The following is a 20,117-nucleotide window of genomic DNA, read 5'->3' as shown; positions in this document are numbered from 1 at the left end:
GTTCAATAATGTATACTGCATTGAAACAGATGAGGGAGAAAACTGTTTAAAAGGGGTATGTGATTAGGTATTTTTGTCATGACAGGAGTCCAGAGCAAAGGCTGCAAAGTGGAGTGGACCTGGGGGAGGGTTTGTAAAACAATGAAAGAATTTTTCTTTTCACTTTTCCAAGAGGGTAGTGTACTAGGGGGGAGGGTTGGGAGGGAAGAAAAGTGCAACAATGAATGAATGGAAATCAAAAGTCTCTGTAAATTTTCATCAAAATTAATAATAAAGTTTAAAAATAAAATAAAAAATGAACTTAAAAAATTAAAAGAAAAAGATGAGTTGACAGCATGACTGTAACAATAGATTGAATGAGTCAGAGTTTGTGAAGATGGTACAGGATAGGGCAGGGTGCCTATTTGTTGTTCAAAGGGTCGCTAAGAGTCATAGTCAATTTGACAGCATATAACAGCAACTACAGAATGGAATAGAAAGTAGACATGTCATTGAAAACTGTTTTAAAGCCATATGTATAGCCAAACACATCAGACACACCATCCTAAATATATTCTTATATTTATACACTTGATATAGAAATGAAATAAGGATTTTAACAGAGATATTAAAATATAAATGTTTACTTACAACATTTCTTCATGCATTATTAACCTACTGATTTCAATCTTTTAGGAATGAATCATTACAAGAGTCACTCTAGATACATGAAGTTCTTCATTTTCTTTTGTTTAATATAAAGATTTGAGTATTTTTGGAACTTCATACAGTGGTGCTCTGGAATTTGCTCCATTCTCTCATTTTATCTTTCTATTCTTGACATTACTGTCCCCCTAGAAGCTCGGCTCAGACTCCTGTGTGACTCACTCATCCATTTACCACATTCTGTCAGTTGACAAATCAGTTAACAAATTCAGCTGACTGACTCCTCAATATCTCTCAGACTCATCTTTTGTTTTCTGTAGAAATATCTGACCTTTGTGACTTGAACAGATGTGTTACAAACCCTTTTCAATAACTTCAGTAGTCCCAAGAGTTCTCTACTCTCAACTATATTTCAGAGAAGGGAAAAAAAACCCACCACACTGAACACCCCATACAAACACACACACACACACACACACACACACACACACACACACACACACACACACAAAGCCACAGCAAACCCCAAACTATCATGACTTAAAAAATAGAGTCAGAAAAGAGAGTGAGACCATCATTAATAAGATGGATTGACACAGTGACTGCAGCTAAGGGCTTGAGATCATGAGGGTGATGAAGGATAGGACAAGATCTCCTTCTGCTAGTCATAAGGTCAGGGAGCTCTTGTGGCCAAGTGATAAGAAGCTGCACTGCAATTCCCAAGGCACAGTGTTCAAATCTACCAGCTGCTCTGTGGGAGAAGGATGGGCAATCTCCTTCCGTAGGATTAAGTGCCTCTGAAAACCTGCAGGAGCATCAGCTATGGCTGGTTCCAACTTGACAGTAAACAACAACATTCATAGGGTCCCTATACTCAACTTTGTTTTGTTATGTACCATTGGATTGCCTGCAATTCATAGCAAATCTATTAATAATAGCTCCCCTGTTCTAAGCCTGTCTCACTGTCTCTGACACACTTACCACTATTGCCCCAGTTACTATGTCAATCTATCTAACCTGGGTTCTTCCTCTCCTGCACTGCTCCTACACCCTTCCAAACATGATTTCCTTCAACAAGGACTGGTCCCTCTTCATCACATGCCCAAAGTTTGTCAGATGGAGCTTCAAAATCCTTGCCTCCAAAGAGAAACTTGGTTTCATCCTCTCCAGACCAGACCTGTTTGTTCTCTTGGCAGTTCATAGTATGTTCAATATTCTTCTCCAGCACCACAGTTCAAAGATATTAATTATTCTTCAGTCATTCTTATTCATTGTCCAGCTCTCTGATGCAAACAAGTAATTGAAAGACCAGGGCCTGGGTCAGGCACACTTTGGTCTCTAGACTGACATCTTTGCACTTCAGCACTCTGCATAGGTGCCCGACAGCAGATTTCCCTAATTCAATTTGTCTTTTTATTTCCTGGCTGCTGGTGTTAAGAGTGTTGATTGTGGAAACAGGCAAGCTGAAATTGTTAGCAATCTCAATTTCTTCTCCATTTTTCATGGTGCTGCCAATCAACCCCATGGTGAGGATATTTGTTTTCTCGATGAGCTTCAATCCATATTGAAGACTGCAGTGTTTGACTTTCTGCAGCAGATCCTTCAGGTCCTCCTCAGTTTCAGTAAGCAAGGTTTTGTCATTGCATAATGCAAGTTGTTAATGAATATTCCTCCAAAGCTGTTGCCTCATTCCTTCTCCTAAAGACCAGCCTCCTAAATGATCTGTTCTGCATATAGATTGAAAAGGTATGGAGACAATATGCATCCCTGACCCATTCTTTTCCCAATTTTGAACAATGCAGTGTTTTCTTGCTCTGTTCTGATGACCACTTCTTGGTCTAAGTATAGGTTTTGCATGAAGACAATCAGGTGTTCTGGGATTCCCATGCTTTTCAAGGTTAGCCACAATTTGTGTGATCTACACAGTCAAATGCCTTTGCATAGTCAATGAAACACACATAAACTTTTATCTGGTACTCTCTGCTTTCAGCCAAGATACAATTGTCATTGACAATGATGTCCCTAGTGCTGCTACCTCTACTAAACCCAGCCTGTATTTCTGGTAGTTCTCAGTTGATGTATTGTTCCAGTTATTTTTTGCATAATCTTCATTAATATTTTGCTTGAGTGTAAAATTAGTGATAGGAGCTCTGGTGGCCTGGTGTTGAGAAGCTGAGCTGCGATCCCAAGGGCACATGGTTCAAATCCACCAGCTGCTCTGCAATCTTCTTCCCTGTGATTAACTGCCTCTAACAACCCTCTAGAGGGTCAGCTATGGATCGGCAGCCAACAACAACACAACAGAGGGAAAAAGAAAGTTTTCCTTAAGAGTACTATTTCAGTCATTTTTGGAAAATATTCAGCAAGATATTTGCTTACAGGTAGTATTAGTGATACTTTTTTATAATTTTCACACTCTGTTATATAGCTGACCCTTTAGAGAGTTTTCAGAGGCAGTTAATTACATAGGAGGAGATTGCCCATCCTTCTCCACAGAGCAGCTGGCGGCCTCAAACCACATGCCTTCAGAATTGCAGCACAGATTCTTGCCTCTAGGCCACCAGAGCTCTAATATTAGTGATATTGTTTTATATTCTCCATGCTCTATTGGATCATCCTTTTTTGGAATGGGAATTAATGTTGATCTCTTTCAGTCAGCTAGTCAGGTGGTTGTCCTCCAGATTTCTTGGCACAACTTTGTTAGCACGTCCAGGACAGTATTTGTTTGCTGAAAAATGTCAATTGGCATCCCATCAACTCCTAGGGTCTTGGTTTTTGCCAATTCCTTCAGAGCAGCTTGAACTTCTGTATTTATCACCATTGCATTTTTTTCATATACTTGTAATTTTGGGTCTAATAATTCATGAAATTATTCTGTGTCAGCTAATTCTTTTCGTTACAATGACTGTGTGTATTCCTCCCATCTTTTGTTGATGCATCCTGGGTGATTCAATATTCTGCACACAGCATCTTTAATATTGCATCTGGGTAAGGAGATATGAAGAGCAAGAAGGGGGGAAAAGTCCTTCAGAGAAATAGAAATAATAGCAGATATTAATGTGTAAGTCTAGAAAAGTTTACTTATTCTGTTAAGGTAGGCAATCCACATTTATGAGCAAAAAACCAATGTTATGCTTAGGATAAATAATGGTTATAAATGTCCCTTTAAGAAGTACAAATATATTCAGATGTGGTGAGGAAGGTGGGGAAAAGATAGTTTGAACAAAAAGGAAGCCCACAGTCTAAAAATAATATTTGGCAATGATATTCAGACAAATGACTCATACTAAAATTACTGAGTACTAGAGGACCTCCACCAGAAAAAGACTGATAACCCAATTATTAAGTGGGTCAAACATGAAAAGCATCTTCATGAATACTAGGATACTAAACTTTAACACATGAGGAGATGTTCAAAATCACCATCTATCAGAGAGATAGAAATCAAAACAACAATGAGATGCCATCTCACCCTAGTAGCAATAGCAAATTTTAACAGGAAAAATAAGCAATGAATTTTGGTAAGGTGGAGAGGTTGATTGGAATTATCATGCACTACTAGTGGAATTGTAAAGTGGTAGAATCACTATGAAAAGAAGATTGAAGTTTCCTCATAAAGGTTAATATAGAAATATATGACCCAGCTATCCTACTACAAGGAATATACTCCAAGAAAAGCAGGGCTGAGGTACAAACAGAGATGTGTACACCTATGTTTATCATAGCAGTATTATTCACAATAGCAAAAAAGTCAAAACAGCCCAAATGATCACCAACAAATAAATTGATAGAAAAATTCTGATGCATTCACACAATGCAATACTATACAGTGGTAAGGAACAACAAATCATAAAATACTGTGCATCATGGGTGGGGCTGGAGAACAACATAGTGAGTGAAATAACACAGTCACAAAAGAATAAATAGAGTATATGACTATTACTGTGAACACAGGAGGGGGACTAAGGTGGGATAAAGAACAGGGGATCAGCAGAGCAGAGATAGAATGTAAGTCAGTGCTTTCAATGAGTGCTGTAAAGGACAAGGAAAGCTGAGGATCAACCTGGGAAAAATTCACAAAAGAAAATATGGTTACTGCAATGAGCAAATGGGAACAGGGCATGTATAGTTGTTCGGAAGAGGAAAGGGCAAAGAGGATGGAAGAGAGGGAGGAGGAACGAAAAAACTAGGTATATGAACGTATATTTAAAATATAATATTGTTGTTGTTGTTGTTGTTATATGCCATCTAGTCACTTGCGACTCATAGCAACCCTATGTACAACAGCCCTAGAATCTGCTCTGTCCTGTGTCAATCGTACCATCTCCGATACACCCATCCCAATTGCCCCAGTCGCGGAAACAAGCCACCTCATAGAGGGCCTTCCCCTCCTGTGCTGTCCCTCCACCCTACCAAGCATGATGTCCCTCTCTAAGGACCGGTCCCTCCTTATAACATGTCCAAAGTATCTCATATGAAACCTCAGAATCCTTGCCTCCAAGGAGCTGCCTGGTTTGACCCTTTCCAGGATGAATCTGTTTGTTTTCCTAGCAGTCCATGGTACCCTCAATACTCTTCTCCAGCACCACAGCTCAAAGGCATCAATTCTCCTATGCTCCTTAGTCACTGATTTCACATGCAAGCAAGATTCTACTGAAGATTATCCAAAACTATTAGAACAGCACATCAGCAGAGAACTGCCGGAAGTCCAGGTTGGGTTTAGAAGGGGTCGTGGTACTAGGGATATTGTTGCTGATGTTAGATGGATCTTGGCTGAAAGCAGACAATACCAGAAGAATGTCTATCTGTGTTTCATTGATTATGCAAAGGCATTTGACTGTGTGGATCATAATAAACTGTGGCTGACTCTGAGAAGAATGGGAATCCCAGAACATTTAATTGTGCTAATGCGAAACCTGTACTTGGATCAAGAGTCAGTAGTCAGAACAGAGCAGGGTAACACTGCATGGTTCCAAATTGGGAAAGGTGTACGCCAGGGATGCATCCTGTCTCCATACCTTTTCAACATGTATGCAGAGCAGATTATCCGAGAAGCCGGCCTCTATGAGGAGAATTGTGGCATCAGGATTGGTGGAAGATCTATTAACAATCTGTATTATGCAGATGACACAACCCTGCTTGCTGAAACAGAGGAGGACCTCATACACTTGCTGCAAAGGGTCAGGGACTGCAGCCTTCAGTATGGACTGAGGCTCAATGTCAAGAAGACAGATTCTCACCACTGGACCAATTGGCAGCATCAGGATGGATGGTGAAGAGATTGAGATTGTTCACAGCTTCAGTTTGCTCGGCTCCACAGTCAACACTCTTGGCACCAGCAGTCAGGAAATCAAAAAGCGTATCGCAATGGGAAAGTCTGCTGTTAGGGACCTCTCCAAAGTACTGAAGAGCAATGGTGTCTCTCTGGAGACTAAGGTTCATCTGATACAGACCATGGTCTTTGCAAACACTTGTTATGCATCAGAGAGCTGGACAATGACAATGATTTTGTTTGATAATTTCCACATTTTTTTAATATTACATTTCTTAAGAATGGGGACAAATACGTATCTCTTTTAGTCAGTTGGCCAGGTAGCTGTCCTCCATATTCCCTGACATAAACTGATGAGCACATGAGGGCTGCATCTGTTAGTTGAAACATGTCAGTTGGTATTGCATCTATTCATAGGGCCTTATTTTTGGCTAATGTCTTCAATGCAGCTTGAACTTCATTCTTCACTATCATTAGTTTAATAGTTTCTAAAAGGTAAAATATAGTCTACAGGAAATTTCTCATTCTGGATCTCTTCTTCATCTTTATCTAGTGTTTTGATAACAGATTAAAAGCATAGACATCTGAAACATGTGCATTTTTGATACTAAGTGCTTCATATAGCTTAGGATGGATATGATCTAGAGTACACAGTTTTATAGTTAAAATTACACATTAAATTTATAAACAGGTTAAGTAATCTTTTAAGGTAATTTTAACTATATTAGAGTTTCACTTTTGCCATTTTATAACTGAACATCTGATTAAAGAGTGAACTTCATTGGGCTTTTAGGTTTTGGCTTCATTCACTTCATCTTCGACAAGCTCATCTTCTTGTTCATTCAATTTATTAATCTATTTTTGTCTTTTAAAAATAATTTTCAGAAATAGCAACTGTATCAAAGATATTACAAATATTTCCTTTATCATATCTTCTGCTTTTGATCTTTGTAAGAGATGTATGTGAATATAGAAACATCAGTAAGCAGTTAAATATCTCATTTTCCCCTTTTACTTATTTTTAAAATACATTGCTTAAAATAGTTTTTCCTCTTCTTGTGAACACATACTTGTTCTCTTTCATTTAAAAGTAATTTTCCCCTTTTTAAAATTTATTTTTATGCAATCATTCATATATATTGTGCTTCATTCATATACATTGTTTTAAACAACATATATATATATATAGTATTTTAAATAATTACATGATTACTATTGATCAATGCCCTTCCCCCACTCATGTATGATGTGCTTTATACATATATTGTGTTTTAAACATGCATATATTATATTTTTTTGAACCATGCAGTGTTTCCTTGCTCTGTTCTGACGACTGCCTCTTGGTCCAAGTATCAGTTTCTCATTAGCATGATCAAGTGTTCTGGGATTCCCATTCTTCTGAGAGTCAGCCACAGTTTGTTATGATCCACACAGTTAAATGCCTTTGCATAATCAATGAAACATAGATATACATTCCTCTGGTATTCCCTGCTTTCTGCCAAGATCCATCTAACATCAGCTACAATATCCCTAATACCAAGACCCCTTCTGAACCCAGCCTGGACTTCCAGCAGTTCTCTGCTGATGTGCTGTTCCAGTCATTTTGGATAATCTTCAGTAGAATCTTGCTTGCTTGTGAAATTAATGAAATTGTTCTATAGTTTCCACACTCTGTTGGGTCACCCTTCTTTGGGATGGGAACAAATATAGATCTCTTCCAGTCAATTGGCCAAGTGGTTGTTCTCCAGATTTCTTGGCACAGCTTGGTGAGCACATCCAGGGCAACATCTGTTAGCTGAAATATGTCAAATGATGTACCATCTATTCCTGGGGGCTTATTTTTTGCTATTTCCTTTAAAGCAGCTTGAACTTCTTCCTTCATCCCTATAGGCTCTTGCCAAATGTTATTTCATTAAATTCTTCTATATCTGCCTATTCCTTTCGATACAGTGACTCAGTATATTCTTTCCATCTTCTTTTAATACTTCCTGGATCATTTAATATTCTGCCTAAAGCATCCTTGATTAGAGCAACTTGAGGTTTGAATTTGTTCTTCAGTTCCTTGGGTTTAAGAAATGCTGAGTGAGTTCGGCCCTTTTGATTTTTTGACTCCAACTCAAATGGCTAGAAAAGTACATTTACAGGCAACTACCAGAAGTTCAATCTGGTTTTAGAAGAGGTCGTGGCACCAGGAATATCATTGCTGATGTCAGATGGATCCTGGCTGAAACCTGAGAATACTAGAAGAATGTATATTTGTATTTTATTGGCTATGCAAAGGCATTTGACTATGTGGATCATGATAAATTATGGCTAACATTGAGAAGAATGGGAATCCAGATACTAAATTGTGCTAATAGAAAACCTATACTTAGACCAAGAAACCGCTGTCTGACACGAGCAAGGGAGCACTACTTGGTTTAAAATCAGAAAAAGTGTGTGTCAGGTTTGTATCATGTCTACATAACTATTGGTTATGTATGGTGAGCAAATAATTCATGAAGCTGGACACTGTGAAGAAGAAAGTGGCATCAAAATTGGAGGAAGACTCTTCAACAGCCTGCATTATACAGATGAAACACCTTTGCTTGCTGAAAGAAAGAATATGAAACACTTGCGGCAGAAGGTCAAGAGTTACATACACACACACATACTTCCTAGTTTATTTTTAAATTATGTGCATTATTGCTACTTTTTGATTCTTCCTCACCATAAGTGATTAATTTTACTAACAACAACACACAGTTCTACAACAGTGTCTAGTGTGTGTCATCCTCACAATCAGTATCTGCTTGCTCTAACTGTGTCCATTCATCTCATTGGAAGTCTTCCTCTTTTTCTCTCACTCTCTTGACACAGTGACTCTAACAATGGGCTTGAGCATAGATATTGTGACAATGGCACAGAATAGATCAAAGGTCAGATTTATTATTCAGAGAATGTGAGTCACGGTTGACTTGATGGCACCCAATAACAATAACTACTTTAGTAAGCAGGATGTGCTTATCCAGGGATTGGACAATACTAACAAGATGCCCAAAGTATATGGCTGGAAAACTCCCTTCTAAGAAATACTCTGATTACATTTCTTCCATGTTTTTTTCTTTTATCAGTCCATGCTATATTTGATCTTCTTCATCAACACCACAGTTCAAAGATATCAATTCTTTTTTTTTTAATCCTCTTTATTCATTCTCTTTCACATACATCTGAGACCACTGAAAATGCCCTTACTTGAACCAGGTGTATCTTAGTCCTCAAAGTGATAACATTGCTCTTTAGAACTTTAAAAAGCATTCAAATGGTCGGGGAGGGGGGAAGGCACTCAGATGGTTAAGTTCTCAGTTATTAACTAAAAGATTGGTGGTTCAAAGCCACCCAGAGGTATGTTGGAAGAGAAACTTCTTGATTGATTTAAAAAAACATCAGCCATTGAAAACCCCATGGATCCCATTTTATACTGTGAAACACTGTCAACTTGATGACAACTTGTTTGGCTCCTCTATGAAACTTACTAAGTGTTGGATTTAGATCTGAATTTTGTTTAAGTAGACCCACATACATGATGGTCTTCAAATGGTTGTTTGGTAGTTGTCCTTTCTTTATAATTTAGCATTTCCTGTGGGACCTAGAAAATGTGTCAGTCTATCTCCCTTTTACAGTGCTTTGAAGACACCTTACCATAATCCCAGGAATGTATACAGAAGTAAAATAATGAATTTCACCCATGAAATTTAGAGAGGAACAGAATTAGAACAATTTGTGACATCCTGTGCTAATTAGGGTGTAAGAAACAGACGTGCTCATGTATTTTTGGTAAGAACATGAACTATTCAAGCCTTTTGTTGTACAAAAATAAAAGGACCAGCGTTTATACTCACAAACACTGAAAACAACCCACATGCTCAATCAAAGGGAAGTAATTGTAAAAAGTATGAAATAGCCACAATGAAAAATGAGATGGTTAAAAATAGGATATTGGCAAATATTGATTAAAAAAATTTCTATGATATTTTTCTTAAGTTAGAGACAAAAATTTAAAACTCAGCCACAGAAAAACAATCTGTGTAGGCATTCAAAATTGAAAGCATGTTCCCTAAATTGTTATCACTGATAACATCAGAAATGTAGAGGACTTAAATGAACGGGGAAAGCTAGAAAAGTATTTTATTTTTCCCTTTTATAAAGACCTGATAGAGATCAGCTTTAATAGAAATGAAACAGAAATAGACAACTAGGAGACATAATGCAAAAAAAAATGGAGTGAATGTGATTTGGCAGCTGTTTGGATGTGGGTGAGAGCAAAGTGAAGTCAAGGATGTCTCGACAATTTTGAGCCTGCGAGCCAGGGGGAACAGTGCCATCTTTTATAGAAACAGTGAGATCGGGAGGAAGAAAAATGAGTTGCACTTCACTGCTCCCAGAGGAGAGATTATGAGTTCAGTTTATCAGTTAGTATCATGCTGCTGCTTGTTTTAAGTAATATCGCTCCTACAGGAAAGCATTTTATCTTAGTTTTGAAACTTCAAAAATATTGCATCAAATGGGTGTATTGTATCTAAATAAAGATGCTTTCAAATTGTGTGCTACAGCGTTGGGATTCACGTGAATTATAGAACTGAATGAGCCAGACTGTTCTGTATTATTTTATCTAATCTATGAATGTTATTTCAGAACAAAGCTGCATTTCATTTCGAGTTAGAAAAAGTAATTCTAAGAAAAGAACCTTAAATTATCTTGAACATGTGAAGAAAAGTGAGTTTTTCTGTATTAAAAGTGGTGGAGACTATACAGTATGAACCATATAATTTTTACCAGATTTCCTTTGTCTTGATTTAATATAGTTCTGCATTTATAACTTGATGTCTTGGAATTTAATCATTGTGTATTACTGCCAGGCCTATTCCAGAGGCAACCCCAAGAGATTATTTTAGCTGAAGAAATACTCTATACACAGCAGTATTTCAAAATTTAGCCTCATTGAGAATGTATTTCTTGCAAATAGTTGTCAAAATGCTAGATAAATTTTCTTCTGCATATTTATATCACATTTTATATAAGGGGTCAAAACAGAAATGTGTAATTTCTCCTTATCAGCAATTTTGCTGAAATAAATTAGTCAAAATGTTTTATTATTCATTCTTTTCATTTTGCTTTTATTTACTTGTGAAATCAACCATTCTCACATGTCTTTCTTCTCCCTTTTAATTTATTATGCTTTTACTTTAGACGCTATGCTTGTGTTTTTTAACTGCATTTCTCAGTTAAACGAGGAGAGGCTTTTCATGGGCAGTGTTTTTCACATTACATTTGCTGTCCTCATTTGAGTTATGTCATAAAATTCCTATACAATGTCCTATTTCTAGCCCGGGCCTGAAGAATTTTAGAAGCCTGGATAATCCAGTGATTATGGTATTGTGTAAAATCATGAGATAGAGGATTTATATTTTTTATTAATTCCTATCATTTGAACTAAGATCCAGTTGATCTGCCATTGGAGGCTATGGAACAAGGGAAATTAATTTCATTTGCGGTATATTTCTTGTTTTCCAGAAAATAAATACTGCTGGAACCAGTAATGCAGATGTCCCCCCGGCTGATCCCGGGATGTACCAGTTGGACATTACATTAAAAAGGGGTCAAAGTTTAGCTGCCCGAGATCGAGGAGGTAAGAACTTTACCTAGAATTACTTCCTGCTGTAATAGTGACCACATTTGTTTTCTTTACTGGTTTCTTGCCTGAAACAAACTAACTAGAGTATTAACATTACTTGAAGGTCACATTTAAAGATATGTTTGAAACATGACTTAACTGCTCACAATCTAGAGGAATAGGTTTTGATGCAAGTTCTGAAACTCCGAACAATTCTCAACCTCACTGCAAAGTCCCAACCAAACTGCTAATAAGCTTGGCATTACATTACATATAACAATGAAACAATTCAAGTAAATGATGCATGCTGCTTCTTTCTGCATACGTTTATTCAATTAAATCTGCTGAAATGACAGGCTCCAGTAGTATTTCAACAAAACTGTGGAGATGGCCTACAAATGAGTTTTAACTTTATTTAAGATGGCAATAATCCCATGGTAGATTAAATTTAGTTCTTTCTGTGTGTTACTTAAGTGGCAAGATCAGGCAAATATACTTTGGCACATAGATTCTAAAATCAAAGAAACTCTTCTAATGGACTAGGACTGTTATCTAGAAGATTTCTTGAAACAAAATTAAAAGCAGAGCCAGGTAAAAACCTTATAAAGGCTTTTGAATTGTACTTTGCACATTCAAACTAGTAATTGCACTGGACCTGAACACTTTGAGGACCCTTAATCCAAATGGAAGAGTTGGTGTTTAATTCCTTATATTTGGTGGAAGGAGAGTCTATAAACTCATCCTCACTCATTTTCAGATAACCCAGGGCTATTCATCTTACAATCTTATCAAACCCTATTTGATATTCATACTTTGAAAAGTGGGAGCACCCATCTTAGAGCTGTGTTTGTGGTTTCTATCTCCTTTCTGTATAAGAATAAACTGGAGAAAATAATTTAATATGCCAGTAGTAGTTTTGAAGTGCAGAAACTGTATAAATAATAGATGTTATTTGTCAGAGGATCATATGATCTACTATGCTGGAGACGAAAGGTGAGGAAAAATGGGGTTGCTTTCATAGTTAAAAATGTCATTTCTAGATCCATCTTGAAATGCAATATTGTAACAGGATAATATCCATACATATACAAGAAGTCTAGTGAATACCACTATCATTCAAATGTATGCACCAACAACCAGAGCCAAAGAGGAGGAAATAGAAGATTTTTATTTTTGCAGTCAGAGATTGATTGAACATGCAATCAAGATGCAATAGTAATAATGGGTGACTGGAATGCAAAAGTTGGGAATAGAAAAGAAGGGTCAGTAGTTGGAAAACATGGATTTGGTGACAGAAATGAAGCTGGAGATAGAATGATAGAATTTTGCACAATTACTTATTCATTGCAAATACATTTTGTAAGAAACACAAATGAAGGCTATACGCATAGGAGTCAAATCTCTTACATCTGTGGAAAGAATCGCTGGAGAAGCTCAATATCAGCTGTGAAAACTAGGCCAGGGGCTGATTGTGGAAAAGATCACTAACTACTCATATGTAAGTTCAAGCTGAAGCTGAGGAAAATTAAATCAAGTCCACAGGAACCAAATTTTGATCTTGAGTTCATACCATCTGAATTTCAAAACATCAGGAACAGGTTTGAGGCCTTGGACATTCAAGAGTGAAATCAGGATGAGCTGTGGGAGGATATCAAGAATATCATGCAGGAAGAATGCAAAAGGTCATTACAAAGACAGAGGAGGAAGAAAAGACCAAGATGGATGTCAGATGAAACTCTGAATATTTCACTAGAGCACAGAGAAGGCAAAGCAAAGATTAGGGAGTTGAACAGTTGATTCCAAAGAGCAGAGCAGGAAGACAAAGAAAAGTATTAAAATGAAATGTGCAAGGAGCTGCAGTCAGAAAATCAAAAGGGCCAAATTCGCTCAACATTTCTTATGCTGAAGGTACTGAAGAACAAATTCAAACCTTGAGTTGCAATACGATCCATCTCATTGAGTGTCTTCCTTTCCTGTGCTGTCCCTCCACCCTCCCAAGCATGATGTCCCTCTCCAAGGACTGATCCCTCCTTGGAACATGTCCAAAGTATGTCAGATGAAGCTTCAGAATCCTTGCCACTGAGGAGCAGCATAGCCTCACTTTCTCCAGGACTTACCTGTTTGTTTTCCTAGAGGTATATGGTATATTCAATGAGATGAATTAATTCAGTGACTGGGATAATGGGGATAGGTAGTCAGAGAAAATAAGATTGGCACATAATAGAGCAGGGTTTAGGACTGTTGTACATAGCATCACTATGAATAACAGGTGACTCGACAGAACATAACAACAACAACAACAACAACAAGAACTACTAAATATCCTATTCTTTTTAATGAGTGAAGATGTTATTGGAAATTTTAGAATTTCAGCACGGGAAATTTTCAAAATTAACCATCTATTTTAGTAGTTGAAGACAAATATTTGTAAAATTTAGACACTTTTCTCAAAAGAAGTTACAATTATATTAGATAAATAACACTAATAAGTAGTATTTTTTCTACTAGTAGCATTTCTACCCTATATTTTCCATTTTCAGAGTACTCTTAATTGTACTACCTCATTCAATAAAAAAAAAATAATTGGACTTGGCATGAAGAGATAATGTATTATACTCCTAGATGTGTCTCCAATGATAGGGAAATATGTGCATACAAGATCATTTTACTGCAGCAGTGTTTGTAACTGTAAAATATTGAAATAATCTGAATTACCATAAATAGGAGAACTCATGGTCACTCACTGCTTCCACAGAGGAGATTTCAACCCTTCCTTGCATTTCTAAGGCTGTCAATCTAAACAATTGAAGTGGGTATTATGCAACAATGAATGAATAGTGAAAAAAAAATGAAATGGAGGTGGGAGAAGGTAGGGTGAGACGGTAAAACATGAAACAATGAATGAATGAAACTCTAACTTCTTGTAAATGTTCATTAAAATCACAGTTAAAATAATTTCTTAAAATAAATCAAATCAACCATGACATATGACAAAAATACAATTTGAGTATAACCCTACACTTCTCATAGATAAAGAATATAATAGCCAAGTAAGCATTTGAAAGGAATATACAGAGTCACTGTACCAAGAAGAATTGGTTGACACAGAAGAATTTCATGAAATAACATAAGCACAAGATCCTGTGCTGATGAAGGAAGAAGTTCGAACTACTCTGAAGGAATTGGCAAAAAACAAGGCCTCAGCAATTGATGGTATACCAATTGACATATTTCAACAAACAGATGCTTTCCTGAATGTGCTCACCAAGTTGTGCCAAAAAAAATCTGGAGAACAACCATCTGGTCAACTGACTATAAGAGATCCATATTTGTTCCCATTCCATAGAAAGAATGACACATCAACAGAGAACTTCCAGATGTGCAGGTGGGGGTTAGAAAAGCCTGTAGAATGAGGGTTATTATAGGTAATGTTAAACGGATCTTGGCTGAAAGCAGAGAGTACCAGAAGAATGTCTATCTGTGTTTCATTGACTATGCAAAGGCTTTTGACTGTGTAGATCACGACAAACTATGGCTGACTCTGAGAAAAATGGGAATCTCAGAATATATGATTGTGCTTATGTGAAGCTTATATTTGGACCAGAAGCAGTCATTAGAACAGAGCAAGAAAACACTGTTGTTGTTGTTGTTGTTGTTGTTGTTGTTGTTGTTGTTGTTTTTGTTGTTGTGTGCAGTCAAGTCGCTTACAACTCATAGCGTCCCTATGTACCACAGCCCTAAACTATGCTGTATCTTGTGCCAATCGCACTGCCTCTGACACCACCATCCTGATTACCCCAGTTACTGAATCAATATACCTAATAGAGGGTCTTCCCCTCTTTCACTGTCCCTCCACCGTCCCAAGCATGACGTCCCTCTCCAAGGACCCCTCCCTCTTTACAACAAGTCCAAAGTATGTCAGACGAAGCCCCAGAATCTTTGCTTCCAAGGAGCAGCCTGGTTTAGCCCTCTCCAGAATGAATCTGTTTGTTTTCTTGGCAGTCCAGGGTACATTCAATACTCTTCTCCAGCACCACAGCTCAAAGGCATCAATTCTCCTTATATCCTCCTTAGTCATTGTCCAACTCTCTGATGCATAAAAAGTGATTGCAAAGACCATGGCCTGTATCAGACGTAACTTATTCTCCAGAGTGACTCCATTGCTCTTCAGTACCCTGGAGAGGTCCCTAACAGCAGACTTTCCCATCACAATACTTTTTTTTATTTCCTGACTACTGGTGCCAAGAGTGTTGACCATGGAGCCAAGCAGACTAAAGTTGTTAACAATCTCAATCTCTTCACCATCCATACGTCTTGATGCTGCCAATTGTGGTGAGAAAACACTGCATGGTTTAAATTGGGAAGGCTGTGTGCCAGGGATGATTTCCTTTTCAATCTATATGCAGAACAAATCAAGTGCCAGAAATGTGTCAGGGGTGCATGCTGAAGAAGAATGGACAATTTCTTTTAGTGTGATTAACTCGATGGCACACAACAAGAGAAACAAGTGCCAGGGATGTGTCAAGAGTACACATCTAAACAAAATATCTAGGGCCTTTATCTTCATAGAGTCTTCAGCAAGAAAGGCATACATAACAGAAGTTATGTCTACAAATTTATTTAGGCTGTATGAGGAGGAATGTGGCATCAGGATTAAAGGAAGGTTCATCAACAACTTGCGTTGTATAGATGACACAACCTTGTTTGCAGAAACTGAAGAGGACCTGGAGCACTTGCTGCAAAAGGTCATGGACTGCAAACTTCAATATGGATTGAAACTCAACATCAAGAAAGCAAAGATTCTCACCACTGGCCCAATTGGCAGAATCATAATAGAGAGTGAACAGACTGAGATTGTTAACGTTAGTTTGCTTGGTTCCACAATCAACACTCGTGGTACCAGCAGCCAGGAAATCAGGAACGAATTGACTGGAAAGTCTGCTATCAGATCTCTCTACAGAGTACTGAAGAACAATGATGTCAGTCTGGAGACTAAGGTCCACCTGATCCAGGCCATGGTTTTCACATTTATGTGCAATACAACAGAAAGACAGACAAAGAAAGTGGGGTGATAGAAGGAGAATTGATGCATTTGAGCTGTGATGCTCGTGAAGAGCACTGAATATACCATGGACTACTACTAGAACAAGCAAGTTTGTCCACAAGAGGGTGAAAGCAGATTGCTCCTTAAAGGCAATAATTCTGAAGTTTATCTGACATAGTTTGGGCATGTTGCAAGGAGGGACCAGTCCTTGGAGAGGGACATCATGATTGAGATGGTGAAGAGACAGCACAAAAGAGGAAGATCCTCAATGAGATGGATTGATTCAGTGACTGGAGTAATGGGGGCAGATGTGTCAGAGACAATAAGGTTGGCACAGGGTAGAGCAGAGTTCAGAGCTGTTGTATATATGGTCGCTATGAGTCACAGGTGACTTAAGAACACACAACAACAACAAAGCATTTGGATTATATGTTATAAAACACAAAGAACTATATACAAATATTTTACCCAGTATGGAGTATGAAAGGAGAAGAATGAGCAGTCTCCTCTACTATGATTTACTTCCTCTGAAAACTTGCTTAAGGGTCATCTAGGAGTTGATTCCAACTCAATGGTACACAACAACAACAGCATTTAGAGTATGATTACTAATTCTAAAACATCAAAAGGATCAAATTAACAAATATTTTACAAATATAGGGAATAAGATCTTGGAATTGATCCTGGACCAGAAAAGATAATCTGGATAATCTGTGAAATCTAAATACATTATTTTGTTGTTGTTCTTTAACACTAAGTCACACCCAACTCATAGCTGATCCTCCAGTGAGTTTTCAGAGGCTGTAAATCTCTTGGGAGGATATTTCCCAGCCTTTTCTGTGGAGCAGCTGGTAGTTTTTAATAAACTTTATAGGTTAATTAACGATGTTATATCAGTGAATTTCCTTTTTTCAATCATTTCACTGTGGTTAAGTAAGATAGTAATATTAGGAAACACTGGGTGACAGATATACAAGAACTCAGGTACATTTTTATAACTATTCAGTGAGTCTAAAATTACTTCTAAATGCAAGTTTCAAAGTTAATTTACTGGTTAAAAAAATGCCTTGTCCTGTCCAATTCATACTAGTCACATGTTTTTATATAACTAGTTGTTTCACTAATTCTGATATACATTTCTTCATCTGCATAATGAAATTATCTGCCTTTATTAGTTCTAGTTTTCTGTGTCAAAATTTCAGAGAAACCTTGTAGAGTACCAAGAGTGACTCTATTTTAGAGGTGGAAGGGAAACTTGGATAATATGTTACAAGGCTCTTTAATTACTGGGTTTAGATTAGAATTCAGTTCTTGACATTAAACAAACAAAACTGAGTCCTTGAAAGGCAGTCTGGAAAGGAACCTCATGCTTGGAAAAGTGAAGAGTCAGTAAAAAGGGGGAGACACTCAATGTGACGGATTGACTCAGTAGCTGTAATAATGGGTTTTAACAGATTGGGGATTGTGGGATAGGATAGTGCAGGATTGAACAGGTTTTCAGTCTGTTGTACATAGGTCACTGTGAGTCAGTGTTGACTCACTGGCACCTACTAACAACAAGAAGAGGTCATCATACAAGAATTATTACTAAAGGAGTTCAGGTAAATGACAGCAGTGTGCTTTCAAGTGACAAAAAATCTTGGAAAGATGCTAAAAGCAGAGATCACCAACAGGTGATATGCAGGTCACGGTTGCATTACAATGTTTGGTTTGGTTTCTATTGTGTTTAAAACAAATGAGACAATACTTAAAAATTGCAATCAGGATTTCTGGCTCATTTAAAATAATAAGAAATTCAGGCAACACATAGTGCCAAATAACTGAGCTGAGTACTGTCCACCCTTTTAGCCAGCGTTGTGCTATCTTTCTTTTCTTACGACGTCACAGTGCTGAGGCTGAATATCTTTGGTTTTGCATTATCGTTTCTCTCAAAGCAGCAAATTATTCTCTATCCATGTCTGCCCTCAAAACAAGAATTGTTAAGGTCGAATGAGAGGGCTATGTATACAAGGAAAATAGAAGAGAAAATGTATATTATGGAATCAAAGAATTCCAAAGTATTACAAATTTAAATCCTTTCTTTCATACACTTACTTGCCTGGGATTTATTAATCTCTTTTTAAAGACTAGAAGAGATATAGAAATAGAAGAAACAATGTGAGTTAACTGTAGTATTTATTGACATTTATCTTGGAACAAGCTATGCATACTAAATTTCCAAGCATTCAATTTGATTGGTAGTTTTAATCATGGCAAAAAACAAGGCCCTAGGAATTAATGGAATACCAGTTGACATATTTCAGTAAACAGATACAGCCTTGGACATGTTCATCAGTGTTCCAAGAAATTAAGAAAACAACTACCTGGACAACTGAGTTGAAGAAATCCATATTTATTTGCATTCCAAAAATAGTTGATCCAACAGAATATGGAAATTATCAAACAATATTGTCAATATCACATATAAACAAAACCATGATAAAAAAAAATGACAAAAACAGTACATGAAGAGACCTACCAGAAATACAAACTGGATTTAGAAGAAGCCGTGGTACTAGGGACATCATAGTCAATGTCACATAGGTCTGGGTTGAAAACAGATAGTAACAGAGGAAAGGCTATCTGTTTCATTGACTATGCAAAGGCATTTGATTGTATGAATCACAACAAATTGTGGCCAACCTTGAGGAAAAATTGTTGTTGTTATTGTTGTTATGTGCCATCAAGTCGCTTGTGACTCATAGCCACCCTATGGATAAGAGCTCTAAATGCCATTCTATCTTGTGCCAACCTCACCATCTCGAACACACTCATTCCCACCACTCCAGTCACAGAATCAAACCATTTCATCTAAGGTCTTCCTCTCCTACACCGCCCCTCCACTCTCCCAAACATAATGCCCCTTTCCAAGGACCAGGCCCTCCTTGCAACATGCCCAAAGTATGTCAGATGAAGCTACAGAGTCCTTGACTCTGAGGAGCACTCCAGCTTCACCCTCTCCAGAACAAACCTGTTTGTTCTCCTAACAGTCCATGACATATTCAACACTCGTCTCCAGCACCACAGGTCAAAGGCATCGATTATTTTTCTATCACCCCTATTTACAGCCCAACTTTCCAATGCATAGCACATAATTGCAAAGACTATAGCCTAAATCAGGCATACCTTAGTCTCCAGCCTGATGTTGTTGCTCTTCAGTACTCTTGAGAGGTCCCTCACAGCTGACTTTGCCAATGCAATTTGTCTCCTTATTTCCTGGCTGCTGTTACCAAGAGTGTTGACTGTGGAACCAACTAAACGAAAACTGTTGACTATCTCAGTCTCTTCACCATCCATACTGATGCTGCCAATTGGCTCAGTGGTGAGAATCTTTGGTTTCTTGATTTTGAGTTTCAATCCATAGAGGAGGCTGTAGTCCTTGATCTTCTGCAGCAAGCATTTCAGGTCCTCCTCAGTTTCAGCAAGCAGGGTTGTGTCATCTGCATAATGCAGGTTGTTGATGA

General features: G+C 37.6%; 1 protein-coding gene across 2 annotated transcripts in view; it reads left to right on the top strand.

Annotated features, from left to right (window-relative positions):
* Positions 1-20,117, top strand: part of MCTP1 (multiple C2 domains, transmembrane 1) — a 906,633-nt gene that overhangs the window by 427,263 nt on the left and 459,253 nt on the right. For both annotated transcript variants that reach the window (XM_006885367.1, XM_006885366.1), the window contains one exon: positions 11,471-11,585. In XM_006885367.1, the coding sequence (XP_006885429.1) occupies positions 11,471-11,585 (115 nt within the window). The remainder of the gene's footprint in view (positions 1-11,470; positions 11,586-20,117) is intronic.

Source organism: Elephantulus edwardii, unplaced genomic scaffold (assembly GCF_000299155.1).
Source record: "Elephantulus edwardii isolate Elephantulus edwardi_28Jun2011 unplaced genomic scaffold, EleEdw1.0 scaffold00043, whole genome shotgun sequence".
Classification (NCBI taxonomy): Eukaryota; Metazoa; Chordata; class Mammalia; order Macroscelidea; family Macroscelididae; genus Elephantulus; species Elephantulus edwardii.
This window is presented reverse-complemented; position numbering and strand designations above follow the sequence as displayed.